Here is a 23,612-nt window from a genome sequence, read left to right as displayed (position 1 = left end):
AATCTATTCAGTATCTAAGTATGAATTGTTGACATAGAATTCTAATGGTTAAAACTGTAAACTCAATTATAAAAACTCCCCGCGTGTGACTGCAAGAGTGTGTGCACACTAAGTTGGTGTTATGGGCAGAGCAAGTCAATTGCTGACTGTAAGATTTGCTGAGATGAATCTTTTGACTTATCAGGACCTGCTGTTCCTTAATCTCCACTCTCCAGGTACTTTCACTTGCAGGAGGCTCAATGCGACTGATTCTCAACTTACAATGTCTCTGACTTATTGGTTAAAAGCAACAGTTTACACCAACTGGTCAAGGAAAGTAAAATGGCTTTCTTCAGGCTTTGGGTATTATTTACTGCAGAGACAAGAACACCACCTTCCTTCTGGAGAACAATTTCTGACTACAGCATTCATACCCATAAGCTGTACAGCTAGCTGGGAGGGAACTATAAAGTTGTTGGCGGCCAATGGGTCTTTGTCATCAATGGGTCACCATTCCACAGACCAATTAGCTACTTGTTGCCAGCCAAATCTCCCTACATAAACCCCATTGGCTCCAGCTTGTCTACAGAATCCTGTCTTATTGGTTAAACAAGTTATAGTTTAAACAATACTTACAATAAGGGCTGATAGCTTGTTTTTAAAAAGTTCAGCAATTCCTTTCACAGTTCTTGGATATTTAAGCAGTTATCTATCAAACATTCAGAAAAATAAAAACATAGCCTTTACAATCTTTAAGGCATTTTAGACAGGGAATTGAGGGATATGAGGAGGGTTGGGAAGTTGGCATTGAGGCTGAGAATGAGTCCTTATCACATTGAATGGTAGAGAAGGCCCAAGTGCCAATAATCTATCTTCTTATGCCTTATGTCCTTGTATTTTTGTGTTTGACATATAGAAAACTTTTTTCTTATTGCAGGGATGCTTCATTTGGCACGTGTACATATAACCTAACGGTTTTGGACTGTTTACATGCAGTTAGTAAGGTAAGGTGATAAATATAATGTCAGTTAATATTTCTTGGTATTATTTTCAGTGATATTCCAAATATGGCTTAATGTTGTTAGAACTGGTTTGTATACTTGTGTAATATCACAAATCTTGCGCACGATTCATCCTTGCACACAAACCTGTAACATCCTTATCCTTTCCATTTCAGCATTTAAGAGACTTTTGAATAATTCCAAAGATTTGCCTCTACTATTATGCCCAGAAGCCTCTTTCCTGTGTTAGCTACTCTGTGCAAAGTAATTTCGCTATCAGTCCTGAACTTACATTTTGTCCATTTATGCCTGTATCTCTTTAACTTATAGTATTGATTTTACTTGAACCATGTTTTGGATTAACCTTATCTATTGAATGTTTTCTTTATATTTTTGACAATTGATAAACATAATTCTCAACCTTTTCATTCCTAGGCTCTGCAGTATAACTTCTTCAATTTTAATACATTTGATGTAGATGAATACGAACATTATGAGGTTAGTGTTTTTGGATTAATTAGAAGATGGCATTTTCAAAACCAATTTTCTGAGCGCATAGAAGACCAAGAGACTTAGAAGAATAAACAATTATGTTTATTTTTGTTTGCAGAGAGCAGAGAATGGAGATTTTAACTGGATAATCCCCAGCAAGTTTTTAGCCTTTAGTGGACCACATCCAAAGAGCAAAATAGAAAATGGTAGGTACTGAATTGTTAGGTTTATACTGCATTATGTGAATGTGTTTAATGATATACTGTTGAATCTTGGTTTTCTGACGCCAACTGAGGGTGGAATGCCTGTTTCTCGTCCTCGTCCTTGTCCTCGTCTTCTCCGCTCCCCCTCTCTTTTTCCCCCCCCCCCCCCCCCCCCACCACCACAGTCTAACAGGCGAAACACGTTGCCATGTTATACCGGTGCCCATAGTTCTGAACAAACATTCACAAGAACTGCTGATGCCAGAAGTCCGAAACACAAACAAATTGGTAGAAATGCTCATCACATCTGGCAGCATCTGTGGAAAAGAACATAAACCGGGATTCCACTTGGAAAACAAATACATAAAACACAAACAAGGAGTGTATGTCGAGAGATCAGAGTTAACATTTCAGGTCCAGTGACTCTTTAGAATCTTATCACGTGGTATTTCTGAATCCTCTATATGACCTGTTCTTGTCAGTTTGCTTACAAGCATGCACCTCAGCTGCTGTGTCCATTGCAATTGCCTTGTTGCCTTCCCTTTAGTCTTAACTTTTCAGAAGTAAGCAGTACCATTTTAATAAATTTGACACCAACTAAACCATGGAGTCAATAACTCAACTAAGTTTTCCCTCTCCTGATCATGATTCGATTATTTCTCTGGGTACCAATGCATAGAGCATTGGCAAAGTAGCAACAAACCAAGTATACACTTGGGTCCATTTTTGGGTTGGCAAGATGTCACAGGAATCAATACTGCAGGCAATTTTAGTCTTTTTTAATTAAATGCACAATGTTCAATTTGTGTTATGAATGGTTTGGATTATTCAATTCTTTTTGATTTAACAATTGAGCAGAAATTTATTACAATGTCCTCGGCATTGTGCGTGTATGTTTCAGTGAGAGATCACCTTTTTCCTTGATAAGATAACCGTATGTTTCAAGCCAGTTCCTGTCTGAGATTTGACTTGCTTAATAACATCAGTTGGGATTGTAGTAATCCACTTTATTTTTCATAATCATTTGTAAAATGCCATGATATATTACATTTATATAGAATCTTTAAAATTTGACAGATTTTGGTTTTTGAATTGCTACATTCATTTTTGATCTTGCCTTGATCTCTCCCTCTGCCTTGAAAGCTTATTGAAGATAAGTTGGTGTATCAGCACGCTTCAACACTCTTGCACTCATTCATGGTGTGCTTGATTTGTAAATACGTGATTCTAGAAATCTGGCGATGAATAATGATTCATTTGGAATGAGAAAGTTCTGAATATTAGCCTTCAACATCCATTAATATGCATTGTGTTTTGTCTGTCTAACCAGTTATAATTATGTTAAGAGTGCATAACCAGTTTTGCATTTCAAACTGTTTTTAAGGATAGTAAACCATTAATGCTAGATATGATTTTCTGTAGGTGTCAATGTATATTAGTCTTTGTGGTGTCTATATAATATGTTCAAAGCATTTGCTTTTCAAATGGAACCCTACTTTATGTTCTTTTCCACATTTTTGACTCTCTTCAATATGAAATTTCAAATATTACTTCTGTAAATGGAAAGAAACAAATTGCTAATGATAACACAATAAGTCAGACAGCATGTGGGAAGAGTAATGAGAAGTTGATGTATCAGGACTTAAACCTGCTGCTTCCAGCAAGTTTTTTCAGTTTAACCTTTTTATATTGAGTCTAAAACTGCTAAATGTTAGAAATGAATTCAAGGGCATATCTTGTTTCTCTCTCTATCTGATGGATTAGGTTACCCTCTGCACGCTCCTGAGGCCTATTTTCAGTATTTCCGGAAGCACAACGTCACCACTATTATTCGTTTAAACAAGAAAATGTATGATGCCAAGCGATTTACAGATGCTCGTTTTGAGCATTATGATCTCTTCTTTGTGGATGGAAGTACACCCAGTGATACGATAGTCAAAAAGTTCTTGAATATCTGTGAAAATGCAGAGGGTATCATTGCTGTGCACTGTAAAGGTATTTTTTGCTCATTTTCATTTGTAATAATGATATTAATAACTGCTCATCTGAGCAGTAAACTAAAAAAAGTGTGAAAATGTTTTTGAAGTGATTGGCCCCACCTAAGCCTGTCTTTGTCTTCTAGAAATTAATGGTGATGAATCATGTTTTCATTTTGAGACTTTAGACTGTGCAGACATTATAATTCTCTCTTAGAAATTCATTGCCTTTGCAGTTTAAACCAGAAATAAGTAGCAGATTGCCATCTTTAAATTCAATGGTCTAGATTACTGCGAGCTTGAGAAGGGGTAGATGGACAAAGGAATAAAATTGATCTTTTTTTTGTAATGAAATACTTTAATTTTGTTTGAATTATGCATTCTATTTGTTTCCCTATGAATCTTATTTAACGTACTGCTGATACTTCAATTTAAAACTTTCCAAAATGAGAGAAATGACTCTGCTTTTTTTTCAAAAACAAATAGCTGGCTTAGGCCGAACTGGTACTCTTATAGCATGTTATATCATGAAACACTACAAACTAACAGCTGCAGAAGCCATTGCCTGGATCAGAATTTGTAGACCAGGATCGGTTATAGGGCCTCAACAGAACTTTTTAGAAGAGTGAGTACAATGCTGTTCTTAATTAAAATATTATGAAGGAACATTTAAACAGTTTTAATAAAAGTATTTGCTGATATCTGATATGTGCTAAAACTATCTCCTACCTTATGGTAGGAAAAATAAATTTGTGCGCAGTCGTCGACAATTTTTCATGGGTAAAATGTTGGGATTCTACGTAAATTTAGTTGAAGCTGGAATATAAAGTACACAAGCCACAAGGTGTGTTTTTGGGCAAAGTAAGTACACCACTGGAGTAAGGAGGGATAAATTGAAGACAAGTTCATAAATCACTAATCTGTTCTTAAAAACTGTAAAGATACCTTCTCAAATCTCTGCCACTTTCAGAATATATCTGACATGGAAGGTCCACAGAATTATGTCGAACATAGTTTTGGATTAAATCGTATAGAGTTTGAAGATTGCACAAAAAGATTATATAACAAACAGCAATGTAAAATACTACAATCGAGGTCATTCATTCAAAGAAATAAGAGAAAACCAATCACTGATTCTCAGTCATGATGTATGATACTATCCATTGCAGAAAATTCAAATATGAAGATGGCTATGAAAGAGGAATGGAATTGACATCATTGCCCCCTTTTGATTCACAGCCTGTTTGCTCACTTTTTAGGTTGACACTTTAAAATCTGAGCTTGGGTGAATCACCTGTGGTGCTTTCTCTAATCAAAGTTTACTACCTTCAAAAACAAGAGGTGATAACATTGAAAAAGGCAGATGCACAAAAGTTTTGGAAACATTTTTTGGGGGTGATTTATTGAGGCACATTAACATAAGAGCATAAACATTGTAAATTTGAAACTTTTTGTACTCCGTCTGCTTGATTTAGCAGACACTATTTTTTGACAGATGAGTGAAGAATGGTTGGTTGAAAGGAGTTTTTTTTTAAGTTGGTAGAATTATTTTATTCAGTATTTAATTTTTTATAACTATAATATTTTGTTTGAAGCCCTAAGTAATAACTAAATGTCACAATTTTTCTGGGAATAAAAACGAAATCGTCATAGGTTGCTGTCTTAGAGCAATGACCAGTTTAATCCAAGAGACAGGTGAGGGCTGAGGTGGAAGTGATGGGGCTTTTGTGGTACTTCGACCAGTACAGAATTGAACCCACTCATACTGCCTTGCAAGCCAGCTGTAATCAATGGCTTAATGTTTTGATTAGCTGTGGTAATAAAATAAAATCTATTTTAAAATTTATTCCCTACATTTCCCCCCAGCACCTCATCCATTTCAACAAAACAAAAAAAAATTGAAGAAAAGAGAATATGACAACAAGTGCAAGAAATTTTAGTGTTAGGTAAGAATATGTTGGATCAGATAGAAAGCCTAAATAAAAATGCTTGGGAGAAAATGAAGATTAGAGTCAATTGCTTGTACAGATGTTAGATCTTATAGTTCAGTAAAGAAGTAATGACCTCCATAAATGGTTTATTAGTATTTCACAGTTTGCGACTATGCATGAAAGCTTTTTATTCCCCTAAGTTGGAGGAGCTGGTGTGATTGAGGCGGTCTGATATCTGTTTCGACCTGACAGCAGGAAGTGATACATTATAAATCGAATAAATTAAGTTGAATTAGTTAATTCAAAATATTTGCATTAAAAGTTAATACAAATGAATTCATGGCACTGTAAACAGAGGTGTAGTCAGGTCCGGAGTTGCTGGGCAGGGACATTATAGATTTAACTTTTGGCCAGAGGAGAATAAGAATGTACTGGACAGTTCCGTGTAGAAACAAGGATGAGCGCTTCTCATTCCTACATACTTTCTATTTTTCTAACCTTTTGGTTTATGCTATGTTTGGTAGGAAGCAAGCTAATCTATGGGCTAAGGGTGACCTTTACCGTGCAAAATTAAAAGATCAGCAAAATGGAAAGGACAAGGCCGGTGTTACCCGTATCCTTTCTGGAGTTGATGATATTTCTATTAATGATAATCAGAACATGACCATTGATGACCAAGAATGTCACATGGTAAGTGAAAGTTTGGTATTTCCTACTGCCATTATTGGATAACATCGATCAAGTTTTACAGCTTTACTGCATTTCATAGAAATGTTTAAGTGTAATATTGTACAACAGTTATCCTACAAAATTGTTTAGGAATGTAACAGTATTATTTAATCACTTTTCCTAATTATGAAGAACAAGAGAAAGGCAGCCACAACTCTGGCATGGGCAGCACCAGCAACTTTCTCAGCCACATGCTGTCTGACCGGCTGCAGAAATTGGACACTGATCCAAGTTGGAAGGGAGAAAAATCCACCATAATGGAATCTATAGCCTGAGGTTTTGATGAAATGTGTATACCAATGCATGATGAAGCTAAGGATTTTACAGTAGCCTGGTATTGGTATCTGCAGTCCCCAGCAGTGACCTCATCCTTTCCATTGGACACACGATGGCAATAGTTCAGGAGGTTGTTACTTGAAGGCGAGCCTCATAATTCCCCTCAACTGACTTGTTCTGTTCCTCACCCTGGGGTTCTGAGCTTAGTTCTATCGTGATAGGAAGCAAGTTATGGGTGAGGGAAGTTGATGTGAGGAGAGGAGGGATGGACAACATTAACAGAGAAAGTTCGATGCATAGGGCTCAAATGAAACTGTGAGCCAGTGTTGGAAGTTTCGCTGGATGTAGGAGGCATCTTTTTCCCTAATTCATAGGATGGGTTTAACTAGCCAGGCCAGCATTTATTACACTTATATAATTGTGCTTGAGAAGTTGGTGTAGGTGAACTACTACCTTGAACAACTGTAGATAATTTGGTGTAGCTGCACCTATAATACTATTAGGAAGAATGTTCCAGGATCTTGACCCTGCATAATTGCAGGAAATGATATTTTCAAGTCTAGTCAGTGAGTGACTTGGAGGGCAACTTGCAGGTTATGGTATTCTCATGTATCTGCTGCCCCAGTCCTTCTAGAAGGTAGTGGTCATGGGTTTGGAAAGTGCTGTCTAAGGAGTTTTGGTGAATTTCTGGAGAGTGAAGAATGAGTGAAGCTTTGCATTGTGCTGGTCTGAGTTAATTTGTACAAGGGAATGATGAGAGAACAGAGTGAGGAGATTGGCTTTGGCATTTGATATGCCACTCACCTTTTCCACACTCCTGAGGATTTATGATATTCTTGGGGCTCTATCCAGGTTTGAGGAACCACACTGCAGTTGTTTACTTGATCAATCACTTGCATTTGCATCAGCTTGGTTGACAGACTAGTCTCTTCCTCCAACTGTAGATCTTCCTCCAACCGTGTCAAATATTGCCTCCCTCATCCCGTGGATCCTCCAGTAAGGTCTTCAAGGGAAGGTTCTGAGAGAGTTTTCCCCAAGTATTTACTCCATTCCTGTGGTTGCAATTTATGTATGGTTCAGCTATTCTGCATCTGTTTGAGTTTCTCCTTTGCTGAGTTTTAGGCATCACCCTGCCTAATCTCTGATCAGGAAACACAGAAATGAGTTGACAGTGCTGTGACTGAATTCCAGAGTCCCCATAAACCGTCTTGATGGAACAAATGGGTTTCTGTCCCAATATCAGTTTCTCTATTGTGGATAGGTCTGTAAAGAGTAAAATGTCCCTCATAGGGAAGTGTTTGAAATAGAAAAAGCAATGTATCTCCATGAAATACCAGGAAAATGGGAAAAAAGTTTTATGGTGCTCTTTGTTGGTCATCCTTTAAATGTCCATTTAGTACTGAATTGGAATAAGCAAAATCAAATGATTGTGAATATATTTACAAAACACACGATTAACCTTTTTATATTCTGCACATAATGTAGAAACACGTCCCAAGGTGTTTCATGGAGATACACTTACAAAAAGGTGAATGCTGAGCCAAAAGCGATTTATTAGAAAGGGGAAACCAAACATACGATCATAGGTGTAGATTTTAAAGAAGGCTTTAACAGGGGACTAGGGATTAGAATTCGAATCCCTACAGTATGAAAACAGGCCATTTGGCCCAACAAGTCCACACTGACCCTCCGAGGAGTAATCCACCCAGACCGATTCCCCTATCCTATATTTACCCCTGACGAATGCACCTAACCCTGAACACTTTGGGCAATTTAGTGTGGCCAATTCCCCTAACCTGCACATCAAAGAACAAAGAAAATTTACAGCCCAGGAACAGGCCCTTTGGTCCTCCAAGCCTGAGCCGATCCAAATGTACTGTCTAAACCTGTCTGTCAATTCCTAAGTATCTGTATCCCTCTGCTCCCCACCTACTCACGCATTTGTCCAGACGCATCTTAAATGAATCTACTGTGCCTGACTCTGCCACCTCCGCTGGTAATGCATTCCAAATGCCTACCACCCTCTGTGTGAAGTACTTTCCACGTGTATCCCCCTTAAACTTTTCACCTCTCACCTTGAAAACGTGACCTCTCATTATTGAATCCTTCACCCTGGGGAAAAAGCTTGTCTCTATCCACCCTGTCTATACCCTTCATGATTTTGTAATCCTCAATCAGGTCTTCCCCCCCCCACCCCCTTAATTTCCTTTTTTCTATGTTACCTCTCTTCATAGCTAGCACCTTCCATACCAGGCAACATCCTCGTAAATCTTCTCTGCACCCTCTCCAAAGCGTCCACATCCTTTTGGTAATGTGGCGACCAGAACTGTACGCAGTATTCTAAATGAGGCCGCACCAATGTCTTGTACAATTTTAACATGACTTGCCAGCTCTTATACTCAATAACCCGTCCAATGAAGGCATGCCTTCTTGACCACTCTATCCACCTGTGCAGCAACCTTCAGGGTACAATGGACCTGCACTCCCAGATCTCTCTGCCCATCAACTTTTCCCAAGGCTCTTCCGTTCATTGTATAATTCGCTCTTGAATTAGTCTTGCCTAAATGCATCACCTCGCATTTTTCTGGATTGAAAACCATCTTCCACTTTTCCGCCCAACTCTCCAGTCTATATCCTCCTGTATTCTCTGACAGTTCCTTATGTTTTTTGTTACTCCACCAATCTTCGTGTCATCTGAAAACTTGCTGATCATACCAACAGTGCCCTCTTCCAGATCATTTATGTAATTACAAACAACAGTGGCCCCAACACTGCCCCCTGTGGAACAGCACTGGTCACATTTCTCCATTTCGAGAAACTCTCTTCAACGACTGTCTCCTGTTGCTCAACCAGTTCTTTATCCACCGAGCTAGAACCCCCTGCACACCATGTGACTTCACTTTCTCCATTAGTCTATCATGGAGAACCTTATCAAACGCCTTACTAAAGTTCATGTATGTGACATCAACAGCCCTTCCTTCATCTATCAACTTGGTCACCTTCCTCGAAGAACTCGAAGTTGGTAAGGCACGATCTCCCCCGCACAAAACCATGTTGCCTAAAAATGATAAGCCCATTCTTTTCTAAATATAAATAGATCCTATCCCTCAGTACCTTCTCCAGCAACTTTCCCACCACTGCCGTCAGGCTCACTGGTCTGTAGTTACCCGGAATATCCCTACTACCCTTCTTGTAAAGGGGGACAACATGAGCAACCCTCCAGTCCTCCGGCACCTCGCCTGTATTTAAGGATGCCACAAAGATATCTGTCAGGGCTCCAGCTATTTCCTCTCTCTCTCCTCCCTCAGCAACCTGGGATAGATCCCATCCGGTCCTGGGGATTTGTCCACTTTAATAACCTCTAGCCTACCCAACAGACTAATCAAACTTCTATCTCTAATCTCAACGTTCATCATGTTCCTCTCCTCCGTGAACACTGATGCAAAGTAATCAGTCAGAATCTCACCCATTCTCTCAGGTTCGACACACAGCCTTCCTTTGTTATCCTTATCGTTTAGTGGACCAATCCTTTCTCTAGTTACCCAGAATAAAATGCTTTGGGATTCTCCTTAATTCTGCTCACTAATTCTATTTCATGACCCCTTTTCACCCGCTTGATTCCTCATTTAAGACTTGTCCTACTCTTCCAATATTCTTCCAGGGCCCGTTCTGTTCTTGGCTGCCTAGATCTTATGTACGCTTCCCTTTTTCCTCTTGGCTAGTCGTACAATTTCTCCTGTCATCCATGGTTCACAAATCTTGCCCTTCCTATCCTTTGCCTTCAATGGGACATATCTATCCTGCACCATCTTTAATCTATCTTTGAAAGCCTCCCACATCTCAAATATGGACTTCCCTTAAAATAGCTGTGTCCAATCCACATTTCTGAGCTCCTGCTTAATTTTAATATAATTGGCCTTGGCCCAGTTTAATACTCTTCCCTTAGGACCACCCTCTTATTTCTCTACAAGTATTACATCTTTGGACTGTGGGAAGAAACCAGAGCACTCGGAGGAAACCCACGCAGACACAGGGAGAATTTGCAAACTCCACACAGGCAGACTGTCACCAGAGGCTGGAATTGAACCTGGGTCCCTGGTGCTGTGAGGCAGTAGTGCTAACCACTGAGCCACCATGCCGCCCGGTGTTTGATGCCAGAGTCTGAGGAACAGGAAATTTTGGGGAGCAAGGATGTAGTGCACAATTGGGGAAGGTTAGAGATGGGTAAAACCACTGGTCAAAGTCAAGTCACAAGACTATAGTCTGACAAGTTTGTTTGAAATCACAAGTTTTTGGAGCATTGCTTTTTCACCTGATGATTTCTGGTGATGTTTTTCTATTAAATATTTAAAAGATGCCAATTTCTTTTTTGGCAAACGTTGACAGTAACTTCATACAATGAAGCTTACACTGTGCATGTACTTTAAGATTACTCCAAGCTGAAATTTAATCTTTTCAGTTGAGAATAATGCATTTTGAATCACTTGTTACCTCATTTTTAAGAGCAACGCTGTTACCTTTTAATATAGATGTTTAATGCTACACGCATAATCTTTTAGATACTTTGCTTCATTTCAGCATCATGGGCTAAATTTTACACTTCACTCCACCCCCACAACCACCAGCACCATCAGTGGACTGCCTGCGTGCCTGTCACCTGCCTGTTCCCTTTGTGGAGTTGTCAGGCAGTCTGTCCACGCTTGGCCTTTTGAGGCCTCTTAATGCCTCCTTTCTAATCTACATTGCTTTTTTATACTACAGGAGAGGGAGGCCCATGCCATGCGAAGTGGAAAGACTGACAGCCTTAGCCGCACAAGATGGTTGCCTGACAAAGGGAGAGAGGGGATGCCTCGTTTTGCGGGTTCCTTGACCCTATCAGTGGCACCTCCTCCATCTCTACACAGACATAGACTCTTACACACTTATTCTTGTAGCCAGTATTTAATGACTGGTCCAGTTCTATTTCTGGTAAATGGTGCTCCCTAGAATGTTAATCATGAGTTAAAAGCATGCAGCGCTGGAAATGCTGTGCAGCATCTGTGGATAGATAAATGCATTTCAAGTTAATTTTGAATTATCTGAAATGTGAATCCTGCTCCCACACTTGATTTTTATCTTCAAGCATTTCCTTTGTTTATCAAAGAATTTCTAGCATCTTGCAGTGTTTTGCTGTTGTGGAGAAATTGAAGACATTTAGTAAGGGAGCTCTAAAGACGAGCACTTCAGGACATTTTCTGTACCAGAAAATAAAACAATTTTGGTTATAGCTAACTTCAAATGTCCCTATTATTTTGGAATCCACTGTATAATTTTAAACTATGGATTTGAAGATGGCAAAACAATAGCAAGCAATTAGTTTACAGTATTTGTTCACAACATTAACAGGACAATATATGAAATTTGTTTTTCTTGGTTGCGTTGTGATCTTCAAGTCTTTCATACGTGTAATTGGTGTGATATTAATTTAGTTTGTTTTGGAAAATTTGTTAATTATTCTGATTTTATTTATTATTTTCTCTCCAGTACAACGATAATGATGATCACTGCAATGATAAAAATGAACTGACCCAAGGAGATAAACTTCGGGTATTGAAGAGTAGAAGACCAGCTCGAGCTGTAACCACTGGATCCATAAAGTGAGTATCTAGTGCTATTAAGATTAGGCTCAATAGTATCTGATGTCTGTAGCCAGAATTCCCATCAAACTTTGAGGTTTTATCTTTGGATGAATATTTTCTTTTTAATCAGAGAAGTAGTTGTTCCTGGACAATGAAACGCATTGCTATTTCACATTGTGTCTACATGATTTGGAGATGCCAGTTTATGACTGGGGTGGACAAAGTTTAAAAATTGCACAACAGCAGGTTATTGTCCTACAGGATTAATTGGAAGCACTAGCTTTCAGAGCTCGGCTCCTTCCATCAGGTGGTTGTCAACCTGATGAAGGAGTGGCGCTCCGGAAGCTAGTACTTCCAATTAGACCTGTTGGACTATAACCTGATGTTGTGATTTTTAACTTTGTGCCGACATGATGTAGTCTTAGGTAAATAATAATGCAGTTAGCTGGAGAGCAGGCATTCTTTTGAATCCAGTAATGTGCCTTTAATACTTGTATCAAAAACCTCTCTATTACACCTATGGATAGTTCCACACCCTATACCAATCATCAATGTAACTTTTCAAATAAGTTGGGTTGGCTAAGCATTTTTAAGAGGGATCCCAAAGATGTTGAGACTTGCTGAAGAATTGCACTGTGCCTAAAATTATTTCATGCATCCCTTAAGCATGGAAAATTTATCTTTTTTGCCTCTTATCAATCTGGGCTGACTGTATCAAGTCAGATAATTGTACTTTATCCACTCTATATGGGGCTTGTGATTATTGCCATGAAATCTATTTGAACTTATGGCTGCATCTTCCATGAAGCCATCTGAACTGAATTTTGTGCCTTACTTCAAAGAACAAGCTTACTGGTTTTTTTTTCTGTCCCCTGATTTGAATAAAGCTGGACACACTTTAAAACATAAAACATTTCACATAAAACCATATACCTAGAGATCGGGTCCTGCTGTAGGTTACTCCTCAGGGCTAGTGTAAGAATTAACCTCAGTGGATAGGAGGTAAGAAACAAGCAGATGTTTCTCTCCATTATGATATTAAAATGTTGCATGAAACTGATACTTAACTTAAGACAGTACAATTAATGGTAGCAATGCAAATATTCTTATACATAGCTTGGTGTCTGCTCCTACATCACTGTCCCTACCCCAAATGCTCCTGAAGGGAATAACAACATTCTGGGATGCAAACAGCAGGAATCTGCTGCTCTTTGACATTTGTGTTCATGAGTTACATATAACCTGTAAATGTTGACCGATTAATGAATTGCATTTGAACATGATCCTACCTTTGCTTGTAGCCTGCCCAAGTGATGCAGCCCAGAATGAGCTGTCAGAGGAAATGGTGGAGGCTGATACAATGTAAAAGGCATCTGGATGGGTATATAAATAAGAAGGATTTAGTGGGATAAAGGCCAAATGCTGGCAAATGGGATTAGGTTAATAGGATATCTGGTCGGTATGGACGAGTTGGACTGAAGGGTCTGATTCCATGCTGAACATTTCTGTGACTCCAAGTTGTATCTCTCTTTCTGCTCTACCCACCCTTCTGCTCACTCACCAGACACAAGTCAAACTTTCTTTTCAAGCATTTATTTTGAAGAAATTTTATAAACTCTGCTTCAGCAATGTTATTTTTCCCTAATCTAACTGATCTCTGTAATTTCTTTTTTCCCATCTGCATTTTACCTTAAATTTGGTTGTGGTTTTGGTTGTGATCTCACGAGCTGACATTTTACTCATGGTACTAATAAAGGTGTTAGCACAAACTTAAAGGCAAACATGTTTGACTAATTTGCTTGAAATTTTGGAACAAGTAACAGAGGTTTGAAGGCAACGAAGTTGATGTGCATGTGGACTTTCAAAGACATACTGTAAAGTACCACATTGTAATTTTTTTAAAAATTGAAGCATCTTTAGAAGAGATGGTAGCAGCATGGATTCAAAATTGGAATGAAGGAGTTGTGGCAAATGGCTGTTATTCAGACTGGTAAAAAATTATGTAATGGATTTTCTCAGGGTCCAGTACCTGAACAAATTGTTTTTTTGATATGTATTAATGATATGGACTTGTGTGGGCCATGTACAATTTCTAAGTTTGCACAAAAACTTAGAAGCAAAGTAAACAGCAAACCTTCAAAAAGACATAGACAAGCTGGCAGAATAAGTGAACATCCATTGCAGAAAGGTGAGTGCATTATTTGTAGAAAGAATGAGGAGAAACAGATTGCACGCTGGGGAGGCTATGGCATATAGGTAATGTCACTAGACTCCTAATGTTCTGGGGACTCAACATGGCAGGTGGTGAAAATTGAATTCCATTTAAAAACCAGCACTTGCAATAGAACTTGTCTAACGACAATCATTGTTGATTGTTATAAATGCCCATCTGGTTCACTAATATCCCGTCGACAAGGAAATCTGATTGTGGTCTACATGTGACACCATGTCCAGTGATGTGGTTGACTCTAACTATCCTGTGACATAGCCTTGCAAGCTATGGGCAATTAGAGCTGGACAGTAATGCTGACCAAGCCAGTTACACCCATATCCTATGAACAAATTTTTTAAAAAGTTAAATGGTATATTTTTTAAGGGGGTGCAAAAAGAAAATGACATGAGGGTATTTGTGCAGAAAGCTTTGAAGGTGGCAGAGCAGGTAAATGGAACAGATACAATCCCAACTTTCTAACTTAGAGGAACAGAGTTCAAAGAGGCCAGGAAGTTATAGTAAACTTTCAGAAGACACTAATTTAGCTCCAGATGGAAGTTGTGTCCATTTCTGAGCACCATGCTTTATGAAAGATGTGAAGCTTTTGGAGTTGCTGAGGAACTTTACTGGAATTGTTCCAAGGATGCAGTTCTACAGTTGTGTGGGCAGATTGAAGTAACAATGTGGGTCTCCTTAGAGCAGAAAAGGCTAAAGGAGATTTGATAGCATTTAAAATTACAAGGGATTGAGAAGGAGTGGGGCATACTTGGTTGAGCTGGCGCAAACCTGATGTGTTGAATAGCCTCCTTCTGTGCTGTACTAATTGTTATAACTCTTTTGTAAACTTGATTATCTAAGGTGGATTTGAGGATGTACTTGATTTCTTAAGATTCCCTTCATTAGATTTACTAGATTGCCCAAAATGAGGTGCATAGTATGATGAAAGTCTCAAACAGAATATTGCAAAGATAATCTGTAAGGTTGCTTACACAGCACACCAGTTGACACTCCATCATTTCTTCATAATCCTTTCATTATATTTGTCCTCTTAACTGTTCTGAAATGACCCAGCAGCTCGAGGGCAATTAGAAATGTCATTTCTCTTTTTTTTAAAAGATATAGAAAATAAAATGTTGTCCAAGTAACATCACCATGAGCCAATCTGTCTAAACTGTGAACATAGTTAAAGTGTGACATTCTATTTGGGTTGGGAGTGTAGGTTTTTAGTTGATTTATTGGATGTCTATGGAAATATAACCATAATGATCAATTTTGTCTGTGCTAAGGAACTGAATCACTTTTTTACTATCTGGTCAATCTCATCAATATCGATATTACCGATTTATGCATCTGTATAATCACTGCATTATTAACATCAACACCTTCTTTTAGGAACTGTTTGAGATTTAGTTCAGTGCCAATTAGATTGGAAATATGGACATTTTTGTGCTGTGGAGACTCTGATCTCACAGGAAGACTGTAAACATGGCCGAATTAATTTAAAATGTAATTCTTCCATATCTATTTGGAAGGGAGTTTTCCATCCCTTTTGTGAGTCTTATATTGAATAGTAGTAATATTGGTGATGAAAGGTCAATGTACTTGAATTATTCAATCAACCACTCTGTTCACCTAAAGATAACTTCAGATTCTGGCTTTAAACAACTTTCTTGGTTAGCACAAGAGGAGCCAATCCCTAATGGCAGTTTAAACCATAAGTTTACGAAGTGCATGTAGCTCAAGGTTTTTTTTACATAATTAACCAGTTTGTTTCTAGATTGTAGTGCATGCTTTTTGCTGTCTGTACTACATTTGATGTGGAGATGTCAGTATTGGACTAGGGTGGATAAAGTCAAAAGCTTGTGGTTTCAAATAAACCTGTTGGACTACAACCCGGTGTCGTATAATGCAGATATGTGTCACAGAACAAATTTTCATACTAGTGTATTCCGATGATTTACAAAAGCAAGCAGCAGCTTACAGCTTCTGTTCCAAAACATCATGATGTTTGGAAGTTTAACTAGATCTTGAAGGTAACTCTTGCATTGATCCTGATTTCAGAATTTTTACATGTGAAAGCATCTACATGTCGACTAGATTCAGTGATTTGTTTTCATCCAGCTCTTAAGTGAACCATTTATACTTGTTCTGCTGTGAAATGAAAATTGGAATATTGCATGCTTGATTGAGAAACTAGACTTTCATAAAAGGATTGTGTAAGTTGTTTACACAAGTACAGGAAATGTTGACTTCGCTTGATTAACATCTGTTATTTTTCGGTGGTTATATTGCCTCAGTGCTTACACAAAGTTAAGTAGTAGAAAATATTTAAGTCTTCTGCTTTTGATACTTCAATTGCCTGCTTTGTCAATTGATTTAGGAACATTAGTTTTATTTTTCAAAAAATTATGCATGTGTGCTTATAAATAGTTTTACAAATGTTATTACTAAAAGTATCACTGGTCAGTACATAGTATACCCTGTATGAATGGGCAAGGGAGAACCATGAATTGGAATGGAAGATATGAGGGGTTGTAGGATTAGATGGGAGGGCTTTAGTTGGCAAGAGGCATAGAGGTGACATGGAGATTGGGTCGGGCAGGGTAAATGGCATATGAAGGGTGAGGGCTCAAGGGCATAAAATGTAAGTAAACAATTGGGATGGTGTCCTAGAGAGCAGTGGTCTGTCTATTAATCAGTGTGGCCCGCCACTCAGCTGCTCATATGGTTGCCTCCCAACTTGTTCAGGGGCTGGAGCGACCTATTCTATCCTGCTACCTGTCTCACCTGAGCAAAATTATCATATAAAAAGGCACAATACCAAGTAGCACCTGCAGAATCAAGAAATTTCACAATTTGAGGTTCTGCCTCTTCAGCAAAGTCCAACTCATTTCGAGCAGGTGAATTTTCTCCATGTCTGTGTTTGCCTATTTTTAGCATAGATTATTCAGAAGAATTGAATAAGTGAAATTTGATTCTTGTGGCCTGTTACTTGACTGTTCAGGGTTTGGACTCCATACAAAGTATTCATTAGGTTGTCAGTATCCTGAACCGATAAAAGCAGTTTGTTATCTATGTTTCTCGTGACATTTTCCATCTATTCACCAAGTCTTTTAACCTCCAACCACTGGCTCCAAGTGGAAGAAGAATTCCAGATAGAGATAATTTATTTTATAGGCATGTTAAACAGGATCTGGTGAGGAATATTTGTAAGTAGAAGTGTTAATTCCTGATGGCGCTAGAGTCACAGCTTGTGCTATTGGAAAGTGACAGGTACAAATATCAAATATCAGGTCCTCTAAGGTCAACACGAATCCATATCATTATTGTTGGAGTAGAGTTTAGAAAGCGCTGGATTCCATCCCAAAGTCTGTAGAAGGTGTAAAAGGTATTTACTGGGATGATGGGGTTATAACTGTTGGAAAAGGCTGAACAGGCTGCAAGAGTGAATTTCTGTGGAAAATAGGGTCACTAGTGTAGATGTAGAGAAAATAATTCCTACTGTGTAGAATCCAAAATAAAGGGTTGTTAATACAAGACTGTTAGAAGATGGCAGGAGCATCCTTCTTTACTTGAAATGGTTAGGCACTGGAGTTTTCTGCAAAATGGAGCAGTTCAGACAAGTGGTAGAGTTCTACTAAAGAGAAGGTAGCCAATCTCATGATTGAGATAGAAATAGAAGGATATGCCAATAGGTTTTAGGTTGAGGAAGGTGAGAAGAGGCTCATGTGCAGCATGTAACACTGGCATAAATCTGGTGGGTCAAAAATAAGTTTCAGTGGTATTGATGCTGCTTTTCGGGCTCATTTAAGATTGATTTCCCAGCAGATTGGGAGAACTGTCCATGCCACAAACAGTACGTGATTTCTGAGAAATTCAGTTAATGCTGTGAAAAGGCCATTTTTTTTGATTATCATAATTCAATGTTTGTTAACCTTCTATATCCAGCCCAGAGTACAAGTTTCTCATTTGTCCATGCAAGTTGAAGTTCTCAAAGGCTAAATAATGCTTTCTTAATGATCAAATGATCTGTATGCACTCTTATAGAAATGAATAACCGCATTTTGCATGGTGCCTGGCTTTCGCTTTTGTTTCAAAATTGCAGCTTTATAGCAGTTACTTTGCCTATGTCATTTTAGTTTAAGTCTTTCTGCACTCCCATTTGTATTTTTTTGTTCATCTTTCTCCCTTTCTAGATGGCTCCTAGCTATGCTGGTATCTACACTGTGTAGCATTGTCATCTGGTGGATGGTTTGTGCCTACCCTTCTCCCATCCTGCTAATCTGTCTAGATGGGTTAGGAAACTAGTAACCTTCAGGATCCAGGCAGGTAGCACTGTAAGTGTGCCACTTCCATTTCTTTTAAAAGACTAATCAATGCGCTCGCTGTGTCGCATTTACCAATCTCTTGCATTGCATGCTTTAATAACTTTCACTATTCTGTTTCTTGAACTCAGTGGAGATGTATTTTATTTGATTCATTTTGTTTTTAAAGATTGTCATTGATACTTTTGGTATTTCTACTACTTCTGGTGCTGGTTTCACAAAACTAAAAATCTTTTGTGGTTTTGAAGGTATATGTAAATTTCCCATGTAGTCCATAAATGTTCATTATAGTGTTTTAACGTAATTTTGTTTCTTATTGTACATTTATCCATGGCAGTTGTTTTATTGTGAATGTAGTCTTTTTTTTTTCCTAGCATCCTAGAATCCCTATAGTGTGGAAGCAGGCCATTTGGCCCATCAAGTCCACTTTCCGAAGAGCATCCCATCCAGACCCATCTCTGTAAACCTGCATTTTCTATGGCTAATCTGTCTAGCCTGCAATTGCTGGGCGCTATAGACAATTTAGCATGGCCAATCTACCCAACTTGCACATCTTTGGACTGTAGGGGGAAACCACAGCACCTGGAGGAAACCCACGCAGATAGTGGCCCAAGGGTGGAATTGAACCCAAGTCCTTGGCACTGTGAGACTGCAGTGCTAAACACTGAGCCACTATGCTGCCCTTTAACTTTCTACTTTAGCTATTTCTGTTTGTGTGATTTGAGAAAGAAGCATAGTAATAAAGTTTTGATTGCAACAATTGTTGCAATGTACCTAACTGGCTTATTTGGCTACTGCACAGGAGACTTTTATTTACTATATTAAACCTAGTCAGATAATAAAATTAGGGTTTGAAGTTATCTATGGTTCTTTATGGCTAATAATTGTAAGATTTGGTTTACAGGCGTTATTTTCTTAGTGTGCTGTGTTACATTTGCTTTTAGGGTTTATAATTGAAATAAAGCACTTTACAAGGGACAGTATATGTACCTCCGTGTAAAATAAAGGTTGCTTGTATTGAAGGATTGTTGTTACTGAGGAACCTACAGTCATAACCAGTGCGAAAACAAATTGTCACTATAACCAGAATCTTAATCTATGCCATTTTATTATTGGATGGGTAAAACTGGCTGAAAAACTTGATTTTGTGTTGCTACTTTCTTGCATTAATGTCTGAAGGATAACTCCTCCAATCTATTCAAGAAAGAGAGTCTATTTTTTTTTCTCCTCAGTTACTTTGAGCCTCCTGTTTTCAATTTCCAGCATTATCAATCTCTCTCTCTCTCTCTCTCTCTCTCTCAGTCTGCACGCCTCTAATTATCCTGCACTCACCTTCTTCACCAAGTTCTCATGCCTTGAAACATAGCTAATCTGTCCTTGTTTCCTTTTGAAAATATTTACTTATGATCTTTTCCCCTCTTCTATCATTCTGAGAACTTCATTGCTTTTCCAATACTCTCAACTGCTATGCAGCTCTGTAGAGCGTTTAGTTGGCTGAAGACAGGACTTGTCTTGGGAGGAAGTTTTGCCCCCAAGAGATGCTGACCAATATAATTGACCAATATCTCTCTAATCATAATGTATCACCAGAAACACTGCTAGAAATACATCCACTTCCAGCTGGGAACAATCAAAATGTGATGAAAGCTGCATATCAGGCATCTCTGTGGAGTTGGTGATGGAGGGCAGGATGATGCACGTGGTGACGCAGATCTCATTGAGGAGTGGTGGTAATCAGGAAATGAGCTCCTTGATTGTGGAAGCCCTGAAAATTGCTGCTGGGCAGGATGTAGCCATTAATTAACAATTTAAGGACCTAAACTGGGGCAAAATGTCTAGGCAACAGGAAGGATACCTGAAGAACTTTTAGCACCTAGTTTACAAAGCTATTACATGATTTGTCAATTGTGTGTAAAGAACTTTGAAACTTGTATCAGTGTAGGGCTGAATCTTCCAAAATGTAAGAACTACAGGCACTCCCAATTCTGTTTGTTTTAAACTCTGTGCTGGGTCTCTGTTTCTGTTAGGAAGCATCTGATTCAGGCCTCTTGAAAATCTGAGCGTGGTTGTTCTGGGAGCTTTCCAGCATAGCATGTTTTCAGCACTAGAGTTCAAGCCACACTTTTTTTACAGTGGGAACTGCTGTGTTCCTGGTCTAAAAACGTAGTGCTTTTCTGATAAGCTGGAGAGAGAAGATAAGTGGTGAAGGATGTGGGTTTGCCGAGTGGAGGAATTGTACAAGTTAGATTGTGTTTGTTTAGTCAGGTTGGGTGGCACATTGAGGGTTGAGCATTGTCTGGAGAGGATAAGTTTTAGAGTGACCGGTTTTTAAACTCTAATTCTCCTGAGATTGATAGATTCTTGTTGTCTCGAGGAATTAAGGGCTACGGGAAGAATGCGGGTAAATGGAGTTGAAATGCCCATCAGCCATGATTGAATGGCGGAGTGGACTCGATGGGCTGAATGGCCTTACTTCCACTCCTATGTCTTATGGTCTTATGACTAACTATGCAGACAAATAAGTCAGAACTCTTCAATTCCAATTCCAGAATTAGAAATCTTTTGAGAGAATTCCAGAGACTATGTAAAAGCTCACCAGAGGTTTGAACTTCCCAGCAATTCCTAGGTTAGAATGCATTGGGACTTCTGAAGGTCCCGATACTAAAGTATTCAACTGGAGACCGGCAGAAGTTAGTTAACTAAGGAAGCAAGTTTAACTTTTCTATATCCAAGGTTGATCCAACCCAATACTGTATATAACCAGCCGCATCTCAGTGTGACTTAGCATTGAATGTGACTTTTGGGAGTGGGAGTAAGGAGAATCTTAGTCTCTTTGCAAATCTAGAACTTAGTTGCATTTCACACTTAACTTTGAACTGAAACTTAATGTTTATATTCTGAATTCAATTTAGTTTTAAAGCATGGATATTGAAGCTCGCCACAGTACAGCAGATGAATTTAGTTAATTATGGAATAGGTGAAACTTTTCTGTATCTGCACTGAGTTAACACTGAGCATCTAAATGTAGGCATCTCTGTGTGACTTCAAATGGAGTGCTAAAAGTTCGGGGAAGGATATACTCCTGTGCTTTTTCAAGCTTCCTTGTCCTGTAGGAATGATTCTTATTATGCAGGAACACTTTGATTGCTTGGTGAGTATCTAGTAAGTGTTTCAGCTCTGTTAAACATGCATTATTTTAGGAATAAAATAGTACAGGAAATAGACCTAAGATTAATAGAAAGTTTTCTACCTGAATCTGAAACAAAACAGACGAACTGATAGCACAAATAGGGATAATTAAAAATAATCTAGTATCGAGCAGAGATATGACTGCAGGATGACATAGATTGAGATCTGGATATTAAAGGGTACATGATATTTAGGAAGGATTGCTATGTAGGAAAGGGTGGAGGACCATCTGTTTGTTTGATAATGCTGGTATGAGCACACTAGAGTGGTGACCCAAGTTCAGGAAACAGGGATGTGAAAACAGTTTGTGTAGAAGCGAGAAATGATGAATGCACAGTCACCTGTGGGAGTGGAGTACAGGCCTGCAAACAGTAACTGCACAATCGAATGGAGTATAGAGGAAAAATCATGAGAGCATGTCAGAAAAGCTTGCAAGATTTTAATCTACATACAGCCAAAATTCACATGGCAAAAGGAACATTGCGTATTTCTGGAATAGATTCTTAGAACAGCGTGTTTTGGAGTCCAACATAGAGCTGGCTGTACTAGACCTGGTGGTATGTAACAAGATAGGATTATTAGCAACCTTTTATAGTGATGACACCCTAGTTAACAACAATCATTTGTTGAATTTATTTTCAATTTGAGATAGAAAGAAGCGGGTCCGAGACTAGTATTTTAAATGTTAGAGCAAGAGCAATTATGAGCAAATGAAAGCAGCGCTAGCCAAAGTAAACTGTCAGAATTAAGTTTGGAATGGTGAATGGAGACGCAGTGGTGAATATTTAAAGGAGTATTTCAGAAAACAGATTAATACATTCCAATGAGAGAGATTAAATGGACCTGTGGTTAACTAAAAAGGTAAGGTATTATCAAATTTAAAGAGAAATCATGTAATTGTGCAATGGTTGGTGACCGGTCAAGAAATTTGGACATGATACAATGCAAAGTATGACTGACTAAAAGATTTTAAGGACAGAGAAAGATGGGATACAAGAGAAAGCTAGCCAGGAATACACAAGCAATTTCTATAGATCTTTTAAAAAGAAATGAATTAGCAAAGTGTATATGGTCCTACAGAAAATAAATCTGGGGAATGAGCTTGGAAATTAGAGGTGACAGATGAATTGGTATTTTACATTGGTCTTCACTATAGAAAACATAAACATCATCCTAGAAGAAGCTTTAAATGAGGAAATGGAGAGAGTTACGATCACCAGAGACATGGTACTGAGTAAGTTGTTCAAGCCGTAGGCTGTCAAGTCTCTGGGTCTTAATGAACTTCAGCCCAAAGTCTTAAAAGAAGTGGCTCATAAGATTAAGATTGATGCATTGGTTTCAATTTTGTAAACTTCTCTAGATTCAGGGAAGGTTATATTGGACTGGACAGAGGGAGACAAAGCAGGAAACCACTGGTGGATTAGCTTAACAAAGGGAATTGGTTAGAAGCTGTTATTAAAGATATATCAGAGTACTTTTCCTAATTCACTTGAATTTTTCTTGAAAGGGAAATCATGTTTAAATAATCTATGTTCTTTGAAGTAACATGTAATGTCAATTTACTTTATTTTCAGAAGGTATTTGATGTACCACATGAAAGATTGAGGGGGAAAATAAAATTTCCCGGTGTAGGGGGATAAGAGGTCGACATGGACAGAAGATTGGTCAACTGACAGGAAAT

The 23,612-nt window shown here is 38.5% G+C and overlaps 1 protein-coding gene across 4 annotated transcripts in view; it reads left to right on the top strand.

Moving 5' to 3' along the window:
• The window catches only part of LOC140486934 (dual specificity protein phosphatase CDC14A-like), a 97,114-nt gene that overhangs the window by 56,050 nt on the left and 17,452 nt on the right, over nucleotides 1-23,612 (top strand). For 2 of the 4 annotated variants that reach the window (XM_072586143.1, XM_072586152.1), the window contains exons 6-12: nucleotides 917-983; nucleotides 1,416-1,478; nucleotides 1,591-1,678; nucleotides 3,440-3,670; nucleotides 4,138-4,276; nucleotides 6,107-6,272; nucleotides 12,111-12,223. In XM_072586143.1, coding sequence (XP_072442244.1) covers nucleotides 917-983; nucleotides 1,416-1,478; nucleotides 1,591-1,678; nucleotides 3,440-3,670; nucleotides 4,138-4,276; nucleotides 6,107-6,272; nucleotides 12,111-12,223 — 867 coding nt within the window. Of the gene's footprint in view, nucleotides 1-916; nucleotides 984-1,415; nucleotides 1,479-1,590; nucleotides 1,679-3,439; nucleotides 3,671-4,137; nucleotides 4,277-6,106; nucleotides 6,273-12,110; nucleotides 12,228-18,613; nucleotides 18,755-23,612 lie in introns of those variants that run through there. The other 2 variants (XR_011962675.1, XM_072586166.1) reach the window with 2 other exon arrangements.

Source organism: Chiloscyllium punctatum, chromosome 2, assembly GCF_047496795.1.
Source record: "Chiloscyllium punctatum isolate Juve2018m chromosome 2, sChiPun1.3, whole genome shotgun sequence".
In the NCBI taxonomy this organism is placed as follows: domain Eukaryota; kingdom Metazoa; phylum Chordata; class Chondrichthyes; order Orectolobiformes; family Hemiscylliidae; genus Chiloscyllium; species Chiloscyllium punctatum.
The sequence above is the reverse complement of the archived record's forward strand: the minus strand, read 5'-3'. Positions and strand labels throughout refer to the sequence as shown.